We start from the raw sequence: 22,080 nt of genomic DNA, 5'->3' as shown, positions 1-22,080 counted from the left end.
GACGCCTGCCACCAGCCCTGAGGCCGGTCACCTCACGCCTCAGCCGCGGACCGCCCTGGGGGGCCGGGGGGGAGAGGGCGCGGCGTCGGCACGCTCGGTCCGGGTCGGGCCGACAGCGCTCGGGCCCGCGGTGAGCGTCCCGGGAAGCGGCACGCAGGGTCCGGCCGCTCGGCCGGCTGCGCCCAGCCCCGCCCGCGCCGGCCTGGGGCCGACCCGCAGCTGCGGGCGCGCTGCCTGGCGCGCCGCTGCGTGTCTCTTTAAGGGGCCGGGCCTGTGCGGCTGAGGGGCGGGCAGCGAGCGTGTTGCTTCCCGATGAGCGTGGGGGAGAGAGCGGCGGGCGGGAGGCCGCCGGAGGGAGGGAGGGAGCGAGCGAGTGACGCGGGACGCCCCTACCGCCACCGCCGCCGCCGCCGCCGCCGCCGCCGCCGCCGCCGCGGTCGGACCAGCGGCCTCCTCCCCTCCCCTCCCCTCCCTCGCGTCGCCCTGCCGCGGGGAGGGGGCCTGCGTCGCCGCCTCCAGCCGCTCCAGATGAAGCAGCTGCCGCCACAGCCGTCTCCGAAGATGGGGGATTTCTACGACCCTGAGCACCCGACCCCTGAGTAGGTATCAGCCCCGCGGCCTCTCGCTGCGGACGGCCGCCTCGGCCCGAGCCCGGGGCGGCGCGTCCTGACGGGCGGCGGCGCGGGCCGGCGCGAGGAGTAACGGGCCCGCGGTGGACTCGCGCGGGCGGCGTGGGGAGCAGGCCCCCGCCGCCGCCTCGCCCGGGCCGCCGCGGGTCGGCCGCTGGGCCCGGCGTTGGCGCGGCTCCTCGCGTCGCAGCGGCCGTTGGGCCGGGTCGGTGGGGGATGGGCGGCCACGGCCTCCGCCGCCGCCGCGTCCGCACCGACCCGGCCGGCCCGAGGCTCGGGGGGCTCCCCGGCTCCCCGCGTCCCGCTCAGGCCTTGTTGCGGGCAGCCGGGCCGAGGCGCGGGGGCTACCGGTGCCCGCCTCGGCCACACGGCACCGCCGAGAGTAGGCCGCGAATCCCCGGGCTCGGGTGGAAGCCCGACCCGTCACCCGGCCTCCTGGCAACGGCGGCTCGGACCGGAAGGGCCTAGCGCGCGTCGCGGGGCCCCGGGCAGCGGCGGGGCCCGCGCTGAGCGCTCGGGTTTGCTTTTTCCCTCCTGGAGCTGAACGCTGGCCTCGGAGCGCTTCCGGCTGCAGACCCTGCACCTTTGGCACCTCGGTTTTGTAATGGAGGCGAGGTGCGTGCGGCCCCGACGCCGAGGTGACACCGGGGCGCTTTTTCCGCCCGAAGGAGCAGAAGCCTCCGGAGGGGCGCAAACCCTCCTCCCCAGGCAGAGGTCTGCACACTTGGGAAAGGACGCTCTGCCTCCTCGGTCGCAGGAACCCCTCGGCCTCCGGGGAGGACTTTCCGCTCCCTGCGAAGACTTGCTCCGGAGCCAGGAATGGCGTGAGGAGCCCCTGAGGAGACAGGAGCCTGAGAGACCGAGATACAGCTTTGCCCAGTAGTGGTTTTCGGGTTTATTCTTCCCCTCCCCGTCGGACATTTTTACTCCCCGGGAAGGGCTGCGTCTGCTGCCGTGTGGGCACCTCGGGAGCGTCCTCTGCACAGCCCCGGTTCACTTCTGGGTCTGCGGCCTTGCGGGACCATTGTTTTCCGGAGCGGCGGCTCGGCCCGCTGACCGGGACGGCCGGAGAAACTGTCACTTTTAATGACCAGGAGGACACCGATAGGTTTCCCCTCTGGACACATTTTACCTTCGTTCCCCTGTGGCTCTTTTTCTTTACTTTTCCTGCACCCTGTTTCCAGATCCTTCCACCTTGGTCCAGAAATGTCTGCATCTTGATCTTGGCCACAAGGCCCAAAAGCCTTGGATCTTGATAGGGCTTAGTTTCAAGGGCAAGAGGGAAGGATTCTGCTGGGGGGGTTGATGGTTATCTCTGCGCAGCGCGAGAAATAATGGTTCTGCCTTTCTGAAACAACGCCCAGCTCTTGTTTGCAGTGAGTGTTGTCAAGGCCGGGGTTCCCTTTCACATGGGTTCCTGCTTATAGGTTAGTGGCACCTTAATGAGGTTGTTCGCGTTCACCGTGCGGTCATTGGCCAAATTACAAAGGTCCTGTTATAGGCCTCTGGCTTGGGGCTTGCAAAACCTAGAACAAAACAGAACAGAACAAAACAAAACACTCATGGTCCAGTAAACTTCCTGAGCACTCACTCATCCTGTGCAGAAGAGCATGGCTGCCCCTGCCTGGCCAAGGGCCTGCGTTCAGTTCCTTCCCAGGTGGTGTGGCGGAGTCCGCAGGCTTTCAGGCTCCCATCCTGCCATTTCTTCGGGGAAAACATAATTTTTTCTACTACGTGGGAACATGGACTCAAGTGCATCTTGATAGACATGAGTGGGAGAGGACTCAAGGATGTCTTATTGTTTTACACAACGTCTTGGAGGTTTTTCTCTGCTTTTCCGTCTCCACTGCTTTGGGCTGCTGGCAGTGACTTTAAGATCTGAAGAGAGAGAGTGTGTGTCTGTGTGTGTGTGTGTACTGACCTGTCTGAACTGTATAAAGGTTTTTTTAAATGTTTTCTATCATTATACGATGAGAACTGGAAGGGGTCTTGGTGGACATCCTGAACATTATCACCTGTTTTACAGATGCAGAAGCTGAAGCCTAGAAAAGTGAAGTGACAGCAAACCCTATGAGGTGGTATGTATAAGATAGATAGTGTGTAAACCATTGGGGAGAGAAAAAGCAGTACAGTACAGGATTAAAGAAATAGGATTACAGAGTCAGACCTGAATTTGAACACCAGTTGAACCTTGGACAAGTGACTTTCATCTCTCTAAGCTTGGATTTCTCGTCTTTGAAATAGGTATATAATGGTAACAGCCTCATTGGGCTGTTGGGAGGACTAAATGAGAATAATGTGTGAAAAGCACTTGGCGCAGAGGGCGGCACCAGTGGGTGCTTCTAGTTGGGGTCATCGGGGAAACTTAAGAAGTACGATTTTAAGTGAAGCATGAAAAGATTAGGTGGTCTGAGAGGGGGTGACATGGCTGGGGGAAGGAATGACCAAGTGCCCTTTTTAGACTAGGTGGTTTGAAATGATTCTTACTACATGAAAAAACTGAGGCACAAAACAGGTAGATTCAGTTTGAAGTAATAGTTGGAACCTGACGTTATGTATTTGTCTTGTACCCACTCTTTAATGGGGCACAGCTGTAAGACCTGGCTTTTTTCTGTGGCATATAGGATTGTGTTTCAGGTGAAAATGGCTGTAATCACCTGAGTATCTGTGCTTTAAGTGCCTGCTAATGGGCAGGCACAGGGCCAGGTGTTGAGGACACTGCAAATTAGAGCCACAGTCTTTAAGGAACTCTTCCAGAGACAGGCAAGTACTTAGCAGTGATAAAAGTGCTGTTCTTTGAATATATGCATGTCTATTTTGTGCCAAACGTAGGCACGCTCGGGGTAGTATAAATCAAACAGACTTTTGACCTTGTGGGCACCCGCTAGTGAGGGATGGTAAACAATGAATAATATGGAATGTTCAAAGGTAAGTGCTTTGAAAAATGGAGCAGTGCAAGGGAGATCCAGAATTTCTGGGGAAGATGTTGCAATTTAAAATGAGGTGGACTAGGGCCCTGGCCAAGTGGCTTGGTGGGAGCATTGTCCTGTGCACCAAAAGGTAGTTGGGGCACATCCCTAGGTTGTGGGGTTGATCCCCAGTTGTGGCATGTGCAGGAGGTAACCTGTTGATGTTTCTCATTGATATTCTCTCTCTCCACCCCCTCTTCCCCCCCCCCCTCGAAAATCAATAACATATACTTGGGCGAGGATTTAAAAAACTGTATAAAATGAGGTGGACCGGGTGAGCCTTTTTGAGAGGGATATATAGGCAAAGACTTAAAGGGGAGAGAGTTAGTCATGTTAGTAGCTGGTGGGAAAGCATTTCAGGTAGAGGGAATAAATAGTCCCATTGTACTGAGGCACACATAGTGAGTTCTGTCCAGTATGACTAGAATGGAATGAACAGAACAGAGTAATGGTAGATTGGGTTGGGGTGGGGTATGGCTTTCACCCGTCTCTGTGGAGCTATTAGTATAAGGACCTCTTCCGGAGCTTTCAACAGAGGAGTGATGTAATTTGTTTCCAGCTTCAGAAGGATCACTCAGTTTGCAAGGGGGAGTAATAGAAGCAGGGAGACTTGTAGGGAAGCTAGTAATCTAGGAGAGAGATGCTGGTGACTTGTACCAAGGTGTTAGGTAACAGGAGATGGTGAGAAATGGTTGAATTTTGGATATACTTTGAAGATCAAACCAGTATGATTTGTTGATAAATCAGATTTGGTGTGTGAGAGAGGAGCCAAGGAAGATTCCAAGGTTTTTGGTCCAAACAGAAAGATTGAGTTGCTGTCAACAAGGGTAGGGAGGGGTGACTGTAAGAAGAGCAAGATTGGAGAATAGATATGGAGTTCGCTTTTAGGCAAGATGAGTTTGAGGTGCCTGTTAGACGTTTGGGTTATTGATGTCCAAGTCTGGAGTTTAGGGGAAAGGTCTGGACGAGAGATAAATTTCGTAGTCGTCAACTTAGGTATCTATTCAGAACCTCTAAACTGGATGCGATCATCAAGGGATCCAGTGTAGAAAGAGAGAAGGACCCAGAATGGGTCCTTTTAAACTGTAGTGTTGAGAGGATTGTTATAGTGTGCAGTGTAGGCATCTTAACATGGATGACACCCATAAACTTAGATGGAAAATTACCTCTTCACTATCATCTCACTAGTAGTTACCATTTCTTTTAATTACAAATATAAGCAGCAAATTACAGCACTATTAACTACCTATATTTTTATTACTCATACAAATCACAGATATTTTAATAATACATTGAGGTTATTGTAGATATCTCAAAATGTTTATGTTCATCATTACATTGAAATTACAGTAGATATGAGACCCACCTCTAGATTGTTAAGCATATTGCTATTTTCGCACATTTGGGTCTTTTGTCCTCATTTAACTGGTCTCCTTTGTAATCATATGTATTTTATATTGTACATTTAAAAAAAATATTAAGCAGAGAAGGCATTCCCAGGCTTCATCAGACTGCCAAAATGTCCTAAGGCATAAAAATGTTAAACCTCTAGGCTCTGGAGCCATAGCTCATGGTTTAGAATCTTAACCTCTTTTACTTAATAGCATCATTAACCTGGGTGAGTTTTGTTTTGACTTTATGCCTTGGTGTTCTTATTTATAAAGTGGGGATCATAATAGCATTTTCTGCAAAGGGTTTTATGGGGATTTAAAAATTAGGATTAATAATGGATGGAAAGATGCAGCTAGAAAGAACAGTACTGTAGTTTACAAAGCACCATGATATGAAAAGCATGGTGAATTTGGAAAAACTAAAGTTTATTAACTGGGAAAAATACTTCAGCATCTTTAAATAATATATAAAGCTGTGAGGATAAACTCTCAAAATTTTCATAAGTCGCCTTAGCTACATTGGGGATAGAGATGCCATAGGAAGCTAACTAAGAAAGTATCAACATAATCACCAGATTCCACATATGGTCTAGACATTTAGTAGCTTTGCATTCAGTACATGAATCAAACTTTTTGTTATTTTTTAAGAGAGAAATAGCTTTGTAGTATTTGAGGTCTGGTTCTACAGGCAGAGTACCCTCTTCAGGCTACTGAGGTACATGGAAGGCCAAAATACTACTTGGAAGGTTTTCTGGCAAGTACAGCAAGCCTCATGAGTTTTCTTATTACTTAGGATAGAGTATACCTCTCCACATTCATGTCCCTCTTTGCTCTTGCCTTTTCTAGATTTCAGGCAGGCCATTCTATTGATACAGTATGTCTTTAGCTAGTTCTCAAGCAACTGTTGATACAGTTGTGTTTTCCTAAGAAATGTTCAAATGTTAAGACACTTTGTACATACAAAATTATCAATCATACTTTCCCAATTTCCTTAGTGGAACTTTGGTATTCCCAAATCGTTTCTGCCACCTTTCATTGTATTTAATTTATTTCCCTTTTAAAAATGGAAATTCACTATGAGTTACTCTTTAACAGATATTATAATAATTTTTCTTGATCCTGGTATTCAGTTTTCCATGGGCATTTTCAGTTTTTGCAGAGAAGCTATAATAGTCATATTCTGGGTGGCAAAATATGACTAGCCTGGGTTACAGAATGAAAAGTTGACCAACTTCATTATTTCTGTTGATTCTTCCAGAGTACTGTTGAGTACCCTATTTTGTAATGCACTAGGGCAATTATGGTTAAGACCCTGAAAGATAATTTATATTAGAAACTGAACCATTTATGCCTAAAGTCACTGAAAATCAGGGTTAGAACCCTTTTTCTTTCTGAGATCCACTCTTGAGGGGGGAAAAAAAAAGTCTTCATCCTTTTATTTTGAAAAAATTTCAAACTTTCGCAGGAAAGTTGCAAGAATAGTATAGTGAATTCATTACCATATATACTTTCTATGTAGATTAATGAGTAATTGAAATTTTGCCACATTTTAAAAATCTTTCTATGTAGAAATATATACAACCCTGGCTGGTGTGGCTCAGTGGATTGGGTGCTGCACTGCCAACTGAAAGGTTGCCGGTTCAGTTCTCAGTCAGGGCACATAGCTAGGTGGCAGGCCAGGTCCCCCCCAGTTGAGGGTGTGTGAGAGGCAACCTATCTAACAATGTATTTCACACATGGATGTTTCTCTCCCTCTCTGTGTCCCTCTCTTCCCCTTTTCCTGAAAGTAAATAAAATCTTTAAAAAGAAATAAATACATGTGTTTGTTTATTTTTGGCTAAATCATTTGAGAGTATTAATTGTAAACATTATGACCCTTCACCCCTGAATATTTCATAGTATTAACTAAGAACAGTTATTCTCTTATGTAACTAATATACAGTCATCAAATTCAGGCAATTTAATGTAACAATACTGTTACTTTGTATACAGTTCATACTTGAATTTTGCCAGTTCCAATAGTGTCTTCTTATTTTAGTCCAGGATCACGCATTTCGTTTAATTGTCGTAACTCTTAGTCTTTTCTTCTTCTTTCTTCTTTTCTATCTGAGGATAGAGCTTTAAATTCAACTTTTGGAGGTACTTTACTATGGTGATCTCTTTGTACTAACCGTAAATGTGATATTTTAGAAACATAACAGTGTCAGGTAGTATGTTTAAAATGGTTTCTTTTTTAAATTACTAAAACAATAAATGCTTATTGCAAAAGGGTAAGATAATACAGATTATTTATAGAGGAGAAAGTGAAAATTCACCCTTAACATTTTTTCCCTGCTTTACATAAATGGAGTCATACTGCCATACATATCCCTTTTTTTCTACATATTATATCATCTGCATGCTTGTATTTACATAAAAGATGTGCTTTTTTTTTTTTAAACAGGCAATATCTATACTATGGATATATTATAGTGTTTATTTTCTTAAGGTGTCTGATTATCAAGTTAAACAGTTTAAAAGGGCCTTAGGACATGTGCTATGTGGAAGGTGTCTCCTTTCAAATCTGTTTCCCCATGGGCTGAGTATATTGGTAATTTATGATGTTGTTTTTATTATTTTATTTAGAGTTTGAATTTTTCCTTTTAAAAAAGTTTATTTTATTGTCCATGCTTATGTTTGTCCTGTCTGGTGCTCAGGGGTTAAAGAGCTTTTATTCCTGCTCTACTATGATTAGTTGCTTGGTTATTTTAAAGAGAAAACTCAAGGCATTTAAGTGCAGTCTCTTGAAAATGGTTAGTTTTAAGCTGGCCAACTGAAAATTCAATAGGCTTGTTGTTTTTCACAATGGGATTTATAGTTGGAAGTCTGTTTTCATGGGTTCAAATGAGAGGCTGTTACCTTGTGTAATTTTTGGTTATTGTTTGCTAACAAAATGTTGTATTTGGTCCTTTAGCTTTGCAATTTGTGTATAATGTACTTTATGTTTAATTTGGTAGCCTTAAAAAAAATATCAAGCTGGTATTTACTTCAGTGTCTTTTCCAACTGAGCAGATAAAACGTTGGTCATTAGATGGAGGTGTAAACTTGGTCTGAATTACTATAGATGCTTTTTATTGTATAATGCTTTTTCTGTCAGATGCTAACATCTGACAAGTGAAAATATCCTTGGGGTGTAGGAGTGTGATCATGCTGGCAAGCTGCTGGGAGGTCTGTTTACTGGGAGCCTGCTGTGGGCTTGCAGGAACCTGAAGCAAGTCTGGTTTCTCATTATAGCTCTTCCTGTTGCCCACTTCCTGCCAAGTGCAGTTAGCCTCTCTTTGGGGAGGGTTGTATAGTAATCACCAATATTTGCTTCATGATTAGCTCTTTGGAGACCCATGGACTAACTTGTATTTTCTGTGGTATTTGGCCTCTTGGTGAATAGTTATTAATTACAGACTCTACTCTAGTTGGCAGATGACGCATGCCAGGTTTAAAATTCTTATGAATTTTTTGATAATGTGAAGTAGAGCCAACATTTTTCATAAATTATATAGATGGCTGCGAAAACTTTTTGTATGGATATCCATTTATTCTGATTTTGAGCATACACAAAAACTTTCTAAAATTACCTGGTTAAAAAATATAACTCTCCCATTAATTTATCAATTCTAGACCATAGTATCTATATCAGCTCTGTAACATAAGCTACATATTTTATGGTACTGTTTCTGTGATAAAAGTAATGATAGTTATGAAGAATCAAGTCAACTGCAACATTTACCAAGCATGCACTGCTATGTATCCAGTTTCTAGTTACTGGAATTCCTCCATTTAAAAGAGTGGTAAGTCTCTACAACATATTCTTCATGGCCTTTGGATTTTCTAGTACGAGACTACAGAATTTCTTAGGTCCTTGCAGAAGAACCAAACAAGTCTTAAGTTGTGTGAAAGAGTGGATGAATGCTTAGGCGCCAATAAAACGTTAGCTTTTCTTTATGCTTTTGTATAACTAACCATTTAAAGTAAGTTAAAAGTTGGAGAACTATAACAATACACATGCATATAAACACATCTTTTTTATTGATTGGTTGATTTTAGACTGAGAGAGAAAGAAATATTGACTTTTTTTCACTTATTCATTAATTCATTGGTTGATTTTTGTATGTGCCCTGGTTGGGAATAGAACCCTCAACCAACTGAGCTATCTAGTCGAGGCCATAAACATATTTTATATAGTTTTTATACGGAAAAAGTAGTATAAGCAATGGCTACGTTTCACAAAAGCAAATAGCTATCAAATTTTGCAGCTAGCATACGCTAAACTGAAAAAATATCCTATCTCAGTCGGGTTCCAATTTGTGCCCCAATTTCATATCCTCTGACACTGTTATTATCTTCTCTGATAATGAAGGAAAAGTACTCAAAGAAAGACGAACACCAAGTATTGAGTTGGCCAAAAAGTTCTTTTGGTTTTTTCTATAAGAGGGCTGTAGAAGCACTTAGTTGTCTTTAACTTCATTTGAAAGAATTTTGTTAGATTATATTGTGACAGCTGTCATATCAGTGTGCATTTTTAAAAAGATTTTATTTATTTATTTTTAGAGAGAGGGGAAGGGAGGGAGAAAGAAAGGGAGAGAAACACCAATGTGTGGTTGCCTCTCACACGCCCCCAACTGGGGACCTGGCCCGCAACCCAGGCCTGTGCGCTGACTGGGAAATCAAACCAGCAATCCTTTGGTTTGCAGGCCAGCGCTCAGTCCACTGAGCCACACCAGCCAGGGCAGTGTGCATTTTTAAAAACTTAGCAAAATTGATGAATTTTTGTGTAGCCATTTTAATACTGAAGATGAAGAAAATATGCAATCTTTTCAGCATATTATGCTTTATTATTCAAGAAGGGTAAAAATGCAAAACTGAAACAAAGACTTGTGCAGTGTATGGAGAAGGTGCTGTGACTGATTGAATGTATCAAAAGTGGTTTGTGCAGTTTTGTGCTGGAGAGAGTTCTCGCTGGATGATGCTCCATGGTCGGCTAGACTAGTTGAAGTTGATAATGATCAAATCAAGACCTGAATTGAGAACAATCAACGTTATACCATGCAGGAGATGACCAACATACTTAGAATATCCAAATCAATAAAGTTATTGGTGACAATGAGAAATGTGTCTTTTATTTGACGGAAGAAAACTAAATGGACTTTTTGGCCAGCCCAGTATTTCTTGGTAGTCTCATTGCCTCTCCAACTGAGGTACCTGGCCACGTGTTTGTTTGATTTTTTAAATTTATTTTTAGAGAGAAGGAGAAAAACATCTCAATGAGTTGCCTTTCGCACGCCCCCAACTGGGGACCTGGCCAGCAACCCAGGTATGTGCCCTGACTGGGAAATGAACTGGCAACCTTCCAGTTTGCAGGCCGGTGCTCAATCCACAATCAGGGCTCATTGCTTCTTGAATGCACACAAGCAATACTGTAATTGGGGAAACACTGGTTTTATATTCAGTTGCCATTGTTTTAATGTTGATATTCAGCTATTACCATTACTTCCTTATACAAACTGCTTTTAATCTGCCAAAAAGACTATACTATACTTTCATAATTGTGACAGTTGGTTTCTTGAATAATTATACAACAATAAAAGTTTTGTTTTTATTTTTTAAAAGATTTTATTTAGTTTTAGAGAGGGAGGAAGGGAGGGAGAAAGAAAGGGAAAGATACATCAATTGGTTGCTACTTGTACACACCTCAGCCAGGGACTGAACGCACAATCCAGGCTTGTGCCCTGATGGGAATCGAACTGGCGACCCTTTGCTTTGCAGAATGACGCGCAACCAACTGAGCCATACCAGTCAGGGCCAGTTATAGTTTAAGCCTAAGTTTATTAAAGTTATTTTTTTGAGGTCATCAATGAATATAATATTTTGATTTTGTAAAAGGTACAGTTTAGAATGGGCCAGTGGGTCAAATTCAGCCTGCTTGCATGTTTTAGTATAGCCTATGAACTGGGAATGATTTTATGTTTTTTAAATGGTTAAAAATAAATTGAAAAACTTTTCAGGTAAGCATGGTTCATTTCAGTTTTATGCTTTTTAGAGTGATTTGATAAAAAGCTTACTGTACCCCACTTTGGCATTAGAGTGATGAATATCACAGCTGTGTTGGAATAATTATTTCAGTTTTATGTTGCTCCTTTAGTATAACCTTAAGGAAGGTTATCAGCGGGAAGGGGGAGAATGGGAGAAAAGATATAGGGATTAAGAAGCATAATTGGTAGGTATAAAATAGGGGGATATTTAGAATAGTAAAGGAAATGGAAAAGCCAAAGAACTTATATGCATGACCCATGGACATGAACTAAGGGGGGGATTGCTGGAGGGAATGGGGTACCCAGTGGAGGAGGGGCAGGGGGAAGAAAATTGGGGCAACCGTAATAGCATAATCAATAAAATATACCAAAAAAAAGAGCGTTAAGCTCTGAGGTAGTTTTACTCTTATCAGTCAGGAAAATAGAATTTAATGTAAGAAATTGGTTTAAAAGGTTTTTGGAGAACTGAGAAAATGAAAGGGAGACACTGAGGTAACAGAAAGGCAGAAAGTAATTTATAGTCACCTTAGGACTGGAAGAAAAAAGGGAAGAGGGTGTGGTTTCCAGAACCTAGAAGCTTAGGGTAGGGTTAGGACTGAGACCTCTGAGGAAGGTGGGTATTCGGCTACTAGTGCTGGTGTTCATGCGGAATTGCAGTCAGGCTAGACTGGGATTGGTTGGGGGGGCCGGGGAGGGGTCTAGGAACTGGAATCAACACCAGGTGAAATGCGTTGTTGATTTATGGGTCAATACGCAGAGGTATGGTGACCACCAGGAGAGAGCAAATTTCCTCTTACTCTTCCAGCCTTTGAGTGTTCCTCTGTGTAGCACGGGCTGTTAGTGCCGCAAGGAGAAATGTAGTTTACAGGGTTCTAATCACACTTTCACAAACAAGTGTAGGAAGTGTGGACTAGAAGCCAATAGAACATTTCTTAATAAATGGCATATAGTCTAAACATACTGAAAATTTCTCAGAGCTCAAAGTAAGAAATGATTCTAGTGTATTTTCAGGAACCCAAGAAGGTAAAGAAGAAATCCAAAAGATTATTCTTGGATGAACATTGTGAAGTTTCTGAAGACCTTTTTTTCTTCTCCTTCCTTCTCTTTTCTTCTTCCTCCTTCCTTCTCCCTATCTTTTCCTCCCTCCTCCTTTCTTTTCTTGTCTGGTTGTCTATTTCCCTTGTGGTGTACTCTTCTAAAGAGGGCATAAACAGTGAAATTCTGGCTCTTGTTTACGTTGGTCTGTTGAGTACAATAGGAGTAAAAGACTGAGGAATGGAGAATAGAACTTTATTAGGTAGCGATAAAACCCTAACATACAAAGAGTTGGGATTTTCTGAATATGCTTCAATTAATATTGTCTGCTACCCCATAGGAGAAAATAAATCTAATGATCAATTATTTAGCGATAAGGGGTTCCAAATAGGATAAAGCCAATTTATAGATGTTTTAGTTTAGTGTTTCTTGAACTATCTGTGGTGAAAGACCAGGGCTTTTTTTCTTTCTTTCTTTTCAGTACCTCATGGACTGATACCTTTTAAACATACAATAAAAATGAATTTCTAGAAAAATAAAGTGAAAAACTTAAGACATTCAGAATACAGCGCCACTGATGGAAGTTAGTATATTATGGTGGTGGTTACATGAATCTATACATGGAATAAAATTGCACAGAACTACACACACTACACGCAGACAATTGAATATGAATGCAGGTTAAAAAGAATGGTGAAGACTGGATAAGGTCTAGCCTGGCTAACAGTATTGCACCATTGTCAGTCTCCTTGTTCTAACAGCAGAGTATGGCTGTGTAAGTTGTCACAGTGTTTGAAGGGGACTGGGTAAAGAGTACAGGGAATCTTTGTACTATTTTTGCAATTTCTGTCAATCTATAATTATTTCAAAATAAAAAGCTTAGAAATATACATGGTTATTGATCACTGGTCAAGGGCAGATTGCTATAAAAGTTTCTGAACTTCAGTCTCAGTTTATGTGCTTGTGGCTATGAAACAAACCTTAGCCAGCGGCTATCGCTAAGTGTGAATAGCTCCCTTTTCCCTCTGTGGCTCCTCCATATTTTTGCCATCCTCAGTCTCTCCACCTTTCGTCTCTTATGCCTACTTCTCTGTTCCTCATTTGATCAAAATTATTTACTGTGTACCCTATCAATGCAAAAACTCGGGGATAAAAATAATGAGCAATGCCTTTACTATTTATGCTTATTTCCTAATAGTAGAGACTTGTTAAAGAATCTTACAAATATATAATTCAGATTGCTAACTATAGTTTCCATTTATTGAGCAATAACTGTGCCAGGCACTATATATAGAAGATTTTAAATAGACATTTTTCCTTTTGGGGGGAAGGGTTACCAAAGTACTTTATTTGAAGGAATAGTACAAATGAAAGCACATAAGTGGATGATTTGGCGCAAGTTTTAAAAAAGGTAGAGGTAACTCCCACATGCCTACACTACTTTGGTGATTGGGGAAGTCACCCCAATGGCACTGGGAAGCCAGCCTAAGGCTTAGTTAGATCTCTTCGTTGTCTCCCAGAGTGAGTCTCAATGAAGTCACACAAATGAGGGTCATTTTTGTCAGTGGCCAGCTTGTGCAGTTCTAGTAATGACTTATTCACACTTTTTTCCAAGTGTATTGCACAGTCCATTGCATTCAGCCTGTTCTCCCAGTCATCAGGTCTGTTTTCTTGATATCCTGAAGGAAGATTTGGCCACCTTGTTGGTTCTGCAGCTTAATCAGTTTCTCAGCATGTTCCCTCTCGGGAGATTGGTGAAGAAAATACTTGGTAAAATTCTTCAAAGCCACATTATCATGGTCAAACTAGTAAGACATGGACAGGTAGACATAGGAAGCGTGTGCTCCAGGTTGATCTGGTGGTTGATGGCACCTTTGAATTCTGGTGGTAGTTCTGCACACCTGCAATGTGGATGCGGGTTGTCATGGCTAGAGGCTGAGGAGAGGTGGCTGGAGTGGTGATGGTGGGCCTTGGGGTGTCTGAGGTGCTGTGGGAAGGTGAAGAAGGCTGGATTTGAGGGGCTGGCTGGGATGGGGGTCAAGCACCAGTTCTGGCTAAGCACTGTTGAAGCAGGAAATCAGGATGACTCTTTGCGAAGACTTAAATAGATCTTTTCCCTCCCCTCTCCTCCCCTTCCCTCCCCTCTCCTCTTCTCAAATATTTATGAGTTTATTTGAGCCAAGCTGATGACATGTTGGGAAGCAAGATCTCAAATGCTCCTAGACATTTTTCTTTCATCCTGTCTTTGAAGTAAATGCGTTGTTACTATTTTAGTTTTATAGGTAATCTCTTTGGCCACCATTTCTCTTAATTACATTAAAAAGTGGTTAAGTATTGGAGATGATATTCAAATCCATACTGACTGACTTTCAAGCTTTTACTGTTAACTCTGTATGATATGGTAATGCCTCCCCATCTGGAATTTTAAAAACATATAATGGGGGAGAAGAGGAATTAGAACATGGCTTAAGGACAGAAGGCACTAGAGAGTCTCTAGAACAGGAACCTTAGATTCAACTGTAGTTCTTTTTCATCATACTAATTATGGTGTGTAACTGTGTCAGCTTTGATTTTCAGTGCTCTTAGTATGATTGTGGGCATGAAAACCAGCTGCCTCGTTTGACTTTTGGATGTGATATTAACTACTGTTGTTACTTCTAAGTCACAGTCCTGTTATTTTGTGTTTCTGTGAGGAGTACATCTGCCTTGTCAATTTGCAATATTTCTTTCTTGCAGAGCATGAGATTTGACCTCTTTAGTGAGCTATTGATGATACTTAACATTCCTCTGTGATTGCTAGAATATTTTAAAGTGGCTAGGGACTTGATGGCTAGGTCGGTGGACCAAGTACATTTTCTTTAATTCTGGTTATAGTGTAACTTAGTATTTGAGAAATAAAACAAACAACCCATTGGATAGAAAAGATAAAATTCATTTCATAGATAAACTAGCTTTATTATTATACATTATTAATACATAATATAGTATTATGTACATATCTGGAATTTGATATCTGGAAGTGGAAATTGCATCTAGAGTTCTAATTTGCAAAATTGTAAAAAAAATAGAATATTTTGTATATGTTTACTTTGAGAACTCTAAAGATAATTTCCACAGGAAATGAAAATTTGGTACTGTGATGTTTTATCCTAAAAGATTGGACTTAATTTTCAGACTAGTTCTATATTTGCTGTTGAAAATTTCTCACCTTGAGTCTTTTAAAAATTTCACATACTGAACCTTTTCAAATTAAATGGCCCTAAAGTAGAATTGCGTTGATGCTATTTGGTAAACCTTAACTTATAGAAAATATTTCCCATTATAATACAATGTTAGTTTTGGTTACATATTTATGATTTTTAAGTTTATTTTTGGGGAGTCTAAATCAGATGGGTGAATCTGCCCTGGCTGGTGTGGCTCAGTGGATTGAGCACCGGCCTGTGAACCAAAAGGTCACCTGTTCCATTCCCAGTCAGGGCACATGCCTGGGTTGCGGGCCAGGTCCCTAGTTGGGGGCGTGTGATAGGCAACCAACTGATTTTTTCTCTCACACATCAATGTTTTTCTCCCTCTGTTTCTCTCTCCCTTGCCCTCTCTCTGAAAATAAATAAATAAAATATTTTTAAAAAAGATTACTTCTGTTTGGGTCAGCAGATTAATGCTGAGCCACAACATGGTGAATGGGCACTTACTGTGGGTAGGTGGGTGATTGGATGGTAACAGGAATACATACACTCTGCCAACACACTTCTAATCACCAACCCTCTGTTGCTGCATGTGCGTGCATGGTCTCTTGTTGTTTATTTGTTTGGGGGTTTGTTATCCTGTTTCATATTGCAACTAAACTTTAAAGCTTTTTTTATTCTGGAAAAGTTTAAACATTCATGCAAAAGACAATAGTACTCATCCAGCTTCAACAGTTACTAACATTTTGCCATTCTGGTTTCATCTATCCCCTACTCCTTTTGTTACTGGAATATTTTAAATCTACCCAGCTATACTATCATTTCATACTTTATATTTCTAAAAGATAAGGCCTTAAAAAAAAAAAGTAACCATGGCTGGGTTACTCAATTGATTGGAGCATTGTCCCCTGCACCAGAAGGTTTCCAGTTTGATTCCTGGTCAGGACAATTCATAGATGGGTTGCCAGTTTGATCCTAGATTGGAGTGCAACATACTGATGTTTCTCTGTCATATCCATGTTTCTCCTTCCCTCCCTCCTGTCCCATCTCTAAAAAATCAATAAATATATCCTCTAGGTGGAGGATTTTTAAAATACCCCACCATACCATTGTACCCAGAGCAATTGGCAATAATTCTTTTAAAAAAGATTTTATCTATTGTCTGTCTGTCTGTCTATTTACTAGGGGAAGAGGGGAAGAAAGAGGGAGAGAAACATCGATGTGGGAGGAAAACATCAATCAGTTGCCTCTCATATGTGCCCGACCAGGGACTGAACCTGCATGTGCCCTGACCAGAAATCAAACTAGTGACTCTAGTTTGGCATCACTTTGCGAGACAGTGCCCAACCAGCTGAGCTACACCAGTCAGGTTGTAATAATTCTTAATGTTTCTTAATATGCAGCCCCTATACATTTTTTAAAAAGTCAAGATTTAAATAATCATGTGATTACCAGATTTCAGATCTTTCTTTATGAGTCTCCTTATACTGTTGGCTGTATGTATCCTTATGGTGTCCTAACATGTTTTTCTGTTTTCTATATTCTTTGGAGACTGGTAAGTTACGTCATACGCCCCCCACCTCCCCCACCCTAGCAGTTTATCAGTTACCTATTTTATCATTTCAGGGGATACATAATCAGGTAGTCTTACTTTATATATTTGCTGTGCTTCAATATATCACACTCACTTTTTGTTCTCATTGTCGTACAGATTGCCTCATCTTTGACCAGTAAGCCTTTTCAAGTTGACTTCTGTGTCCTTTTGCATAATCCTGGTAATCTTTAATAACTTCTTTGGCCATAGCTCATTTATATATATCCTGCCTTAGTCCTAGAACCAAATATTTCTTCTTCGAGCCTCTTCTTTTTAGTGAAAATGGTATTTAGACACCATAACCTAGACACTCACTAGTCATGCTACCCATGACTGCTGGGTCATCAATGCTCAGGCCGTTTTATTGAACAGTTAGGATATTTGTACTTTTTAGAAGAAAACTTTTCAGTTCATACTGATTTTTCTAATTCATATTTAAAGAGTTTTTATTTGTTATAAAACTTCTATGCTGCCCTGGCTGGTGTGGCTCAGTTGGTTGGAGCATTGTCCTGTAGCCGAAGAGTTGTGGGTTTGATTCCTGGTTAGGGCACGTACCTATGTTGCAGGTTTGATCCTTGGTCTAGTTGCATGCGGGAGGCAGCCAGTCGATGCTTCTCTCACATTGATGTTTCTCTTTCTCCCGTCCTCTCTCTCTGAAAGCAGTGAAAAAGTATCCTCAGGTGAGGATAAAAAAAAATATTAAACAGAAACAAAAAACTTATGCTGAAAATATTGGTTCCTAATGACATTAATGGAATGACTTATTTGCTTTATCCATTTATATATGATAGTTGTAGTACTGATATTATAACAGTGAGACTACTAAATGTAGTTTAAGATTTCCTTTTTCTTTTTCTTACTCCTAGGATATATTCCAGTAAGGCATATGCAGTTTAGCTTAGTTATGTGTTTATACCATCACCAGTTTGATACAATTCTTATTTTTGAAATTTATAGAAATCATTTTTTACTTTCTCATTTTAAAATTGCAACATTTTACATGAGTCCAAAGTTACTGTAACAAAAGAATGTTCAAAGAGGTACAGCTTTCATCCCTGTTCTCCTCTTACCATTTCCTTTAATACGGAGTCATTATGGTTGAATCTTCATTTTCCTTTTTGAAAATGTAAGCATACTAAACATACTGTTCTGTATCTTGCCTTTTTTCACCTAATAAATTCTTGAGACCGTTACTTCGTAATCCTACATACTACTACATTAAATAGATATGTATGTACCAGGGTTATTAGCCCCTCTGTTGATGGAACATTTAGGCCATTTCCAGGCTTTTGTTATCACATGGATAACCTGTACATTTTATTTTCCACGTATGAAGTGCTGAGGGGTGCTGTATTCAGTGCATTGTAATTCACAATGATCCTCCATTATCATTGGCTTGGCCTTTTAAGAGTAATTGTTTCAGGGTTTATTTGTTGTTGTTTTTTTAAGTCGTGTACTTACTTGAAACCTTCTTTTTCACACCTCAGACATTAATTTGCTATTTTGGGGGAAAATGCTTAAATCTTTATAACTACCCGAAAATAAATGATGATGATGACTTTTTAAAAAATTGCATTTAAGCTTTTGTTCCTTAAGAAAACTGAGTTGCAGTCCTTTTCATTGTGTTTTAATATTGGTCTGGTGGTAATTTATTATGCTAGAAACTTCCCGAGTTGCTGTACTGTATTCATTGTGTTATCAAAATAAAACACAGTCAATGTATATTTTTAATATTTATACTTAAAACATAAAAAATATTGCTTGTGAAACATGAAATAAGCAGGTATTTATGAAGGAAGGAGATCCTGAATTGTCTATCATCTTTGTGTTTAAAAAGAGAAACCTCATCTTTCTCATGTGTTTAGGTTTCATCATGTTACATGTTTTACTTTCATTGTTTTTATTTTGAATGTGGATTTTAAAGAGCTTATTTGCATGAAAGTCTATAACCACATGAAGGAATTGACCACTATGTATTTTCATGTTTCTGTTTAATGTGGTTAAGCAAGAGTAGGACTGGAAGCCTGGCATAAGTACGCAGTTTGGTAAAATACAGGGTAGGTGCAGCTTATTAACTAGGTGAGCTTATACCCTGCAATCTGTCTGTAATAAGCCATCTCTCTCAGACCCTTGGGAGCTGTGTTCCACACTGCTTTCAATGGAGCTGCTTTTTCATATAAGAATCTAGTCCTAAATTGGAGAAAAAGACAACCCAGTTCTTTCGTTTTATTTATTTATTTATTTTTGGCACCCAGTTTAGGAGCTTCCTCTGTAGTACAGACATGATCATTAGGACTCCAGTGTGAACACTTCTGTTACTTTTTATTTCATGTTAACAGCCCCTTCTGTTGCTAGGCAGATAACATTTACTCGTACATTGAATCAAAATATGTTTTCCTGAAACTATACCCCTTGCTCACAGTTCTGTGTACTAGCTAATAACTATCTGATGGAAAGAGCAAGGACTCTGCAGTGAGATAGCCTATGGATGGATACTTGGCTCTGCTGCTTCACTAGCTATATAGCTACAGGTTTCATCATTTGTGAAATGGGGATACAAATAGTATACCTTTCATAGATTTGAGGGTCAAATGTGCTAGAAGTTTTGTAGAGCATATTTAACCCAGTTTCTGAAAAATGGAAAATACTCTGTTCGCTGCTTATTATGGTGATGGTGGTCTAGTAAATGCGGGCTATAAGACCAATAGTATGATGTGATCAGGTCACTAAGAACTTACCTTCAATTCTTTGTTTGTCATTCATTGGCTAGTACTAAAGAGGAATTTCAGTACTTACGCATTTCTGTCTTTTGAAAATTATTTGGTAATGGGTGTCCCCTCTCACACATTTTGCTAATGAGGAAAATAAAATGGATAATTTAAGAGATTTAATTCAAAATAATGAATACTAGTTGTGAAACTCATTTGCATATAGCAGGCCCTAAAATGTTCAAATTGGGTCACCATGGAGCCCAATTCATGGGTTTTGGAAAAAGCAGATTGCTTTAACAGGAGAACATAATTCACTTTACGCAAGTGTTTTTACAAACTACTTTGGAAGACAAATTTAGGAACAGATTTCAGGTATACGTACAGTTAATATTTGTAATGATATTCTTACCTTTCCTCACTTACTGTGGAACTCTACAGTGATCCATTTGAGAACAGCTGTGTTTGTTTATAAAGTGATTTCTTGTGTAGAGAAAATAAGTTAGCTTTACTCACTATCTTATAGAGACACCACATTAAAATAAAGCTACAGCTATTTTGGGGTATAAGAACAGTTGATGGGTATGACAGTGTGGGAGAGGGCTGCTATTTTGACCTATATGTATCTATCAGAGATGAAATTACTTCCTGTGAGAATATTTTTGGCCTGTAAACACTAATTTGAGTACCACTTCTCTTTATTATCAAATTACTTTTTCTAGGTTTAATCTATGTACATTAGAACCCTCTGTCACTGGTACCTCTCTGTATATCTGAGGTACTGTGCTATTTGAAGATGTGGACTTAGCAAGTGAGAAATTCTGCACGTGTTCATCAAGGCCATTGGCACTATTTCATGTTGGCATGTTGATTCCAGAGTGCTTTGCCTACAGTTTCCAGGCCTTTGATAAAAAGCAGTGTGGTATTCATGGCTTTATTGTCCACATAAGTCATGTATATTTCTCATCAGTGTTTTAATTCACTTATCCTCATGGGTCCTATTTCTGGAGTGAGTATGGCAAATGTTATAAATTATGGCCTGTATGGTTTGATTTTCCTACAGATCAGTTTTGGGGTGTTTCTCTCTTATCCTCAGAATTGCCTGAAATTGGAAAGCTAAAACTTGGTACTATTGTTGAGGAAGTTCTTTGATTCAAAATGTTATGAGAATTATGCTAGGAGTGGGAATGGTAAGCCCAAGGAAGATTATACAATAAGGGCAAGATGCCTTTGTCTCTTTGTAACTTAAACTCTAGTTGGAAAGGCAGGAACAGTAAATGCAAGCCAAGGCTATATGTGATTGTCATTCTGCAAAGTATATGGTGTAGGAGTTGAGTTTAGTAGTAGGGTCTGGAATGGTAAGGAAAGGGATGGGAAAAGGCAGTACAGTGCAGAGTTCATAGTAGACACTCATGAAATTGTCAAGTGAGTGAAAGTGAGATGAAAACAGCTGAGAAGAGGAAGATGGATGTGGGGGTGATATGTGTGTGAAAGCTGGGAGAGAGGGAAGAATATGGTAGAATGAAGAACAGTATGAAAAATTATCTAAAGTCAGGGCTGATCTATGTTTGAACTTAGAGATCTTTGAAATTTCTCCTGGGGCATAGTGTAAAGCAAGCTTAGTTAGATAGGGAAGTGAGAATGATGTGAGTCATATTTACTGAGTATTTCCTATGTTCCAAGTAGTGCTTTTGGTGCTTAAATGCAGCTGTGGACAAGATAAACCAAATCCCTGCCCTGAAGGAGCTTATATTGTCGTGGGAAGAAACAGGCACTACATTAAAACAAAGAAAAAACCTTATATTGATAAATGCTAGGAATAAAATAAGGTGCTGTAAGAATGATGGAAGAATATCAGAGGAGATAACATTTGTGATATCATCTTAATATTGTTACAAACAGTCTGTGAAAGGTCTACAGGGAATAGCTCTGTATTCTAAGAAGGAACCTTTAGATGAAAAGGCCAGAAATTAGCTTGGAATGTTTGAGGCACAGAAAGAAAGCGAGTTCCATCCCCAGCTGAGATGTGTACAGGAGGCAAATGATCAGTGTTTCTCTCTCTAAAATCAATAAACATATCCTCGAGTGAGAATTAAAAAATACATATATATATATATATATATATATATATTTAAAAAGCTTATGCTGGTAGAACTACAACTGAAGCTAAATCTATATGTTGATGTGTAGTGATATCCAAGGCTTTTAAGTGGAGAAAAAGCAAGATGCAGAAAGTTTCCATTTGTGTGTTTTCTCCTCAAGAAATGTATATGCTCATATATGCACACAATTTTTGGAAGGATGTATAAAGCTTAATAATAGTTGCCACTGGGGAGAGACGTCTAATTTTAGTTGTATATTTCTTGCCCTGGCCGGTGTGGCTCAGTGGATTGAGTGCCGGCCTGTGAACCAAAGGGTCTCTGATTCGATTCCCAGTCAGAGCACATGCCTGGGTTGTGGGCCAGGTCCCCAGTTGGGGGCGTGCGAGAGGCAACCACACATTG

At 40.8% G+C, this 22,080-nt stretch overlaps 1 protein-coding gene across 1 annotated transcript in view; it reads left to right on the top strand.

Moving 5' to 3' along the window:
- Positions 1–412: 412 nt before the first annotated feature.
- The window catches only part of SETD2 (SET domain containing 2, histone lysine methyltransferase), a 92,993-nt gene continuing 71,325 nt past the window's right edge, over positions 413–22,080 (top strand). Inside the window, exon 1 of the mRNA XM_090284643.1 lies at positions 413–599. Within this exon, the coding sequence (XP_090140769.1) occupies positions 529–599 (71 nt within the window). The 5' untranslated portion in view covers positions 413–528. The remainder of the gene's footprint in view (positions 600–22,080) is intronic.

Source organism: Furipterus horrens, unplaced genomic scaffold (genome assembly GCF_987537825.1).
Source record: "Furipterus horrens unplaced genomic scaffold, mFurHor1.1.pri manual_scaffold_7, whole genome shotgun sequence".
Classification (NCBI taxonomy): domain Eukaryota; kingdom Metazoa; phylum Chordata; class Mammalia; order Chiroptera; family Furipteridae; genus Furipterus; species Furipterus horrens.
This window is presented reverse-complemented; position numbering and strand designations above follow the sequence as displayed.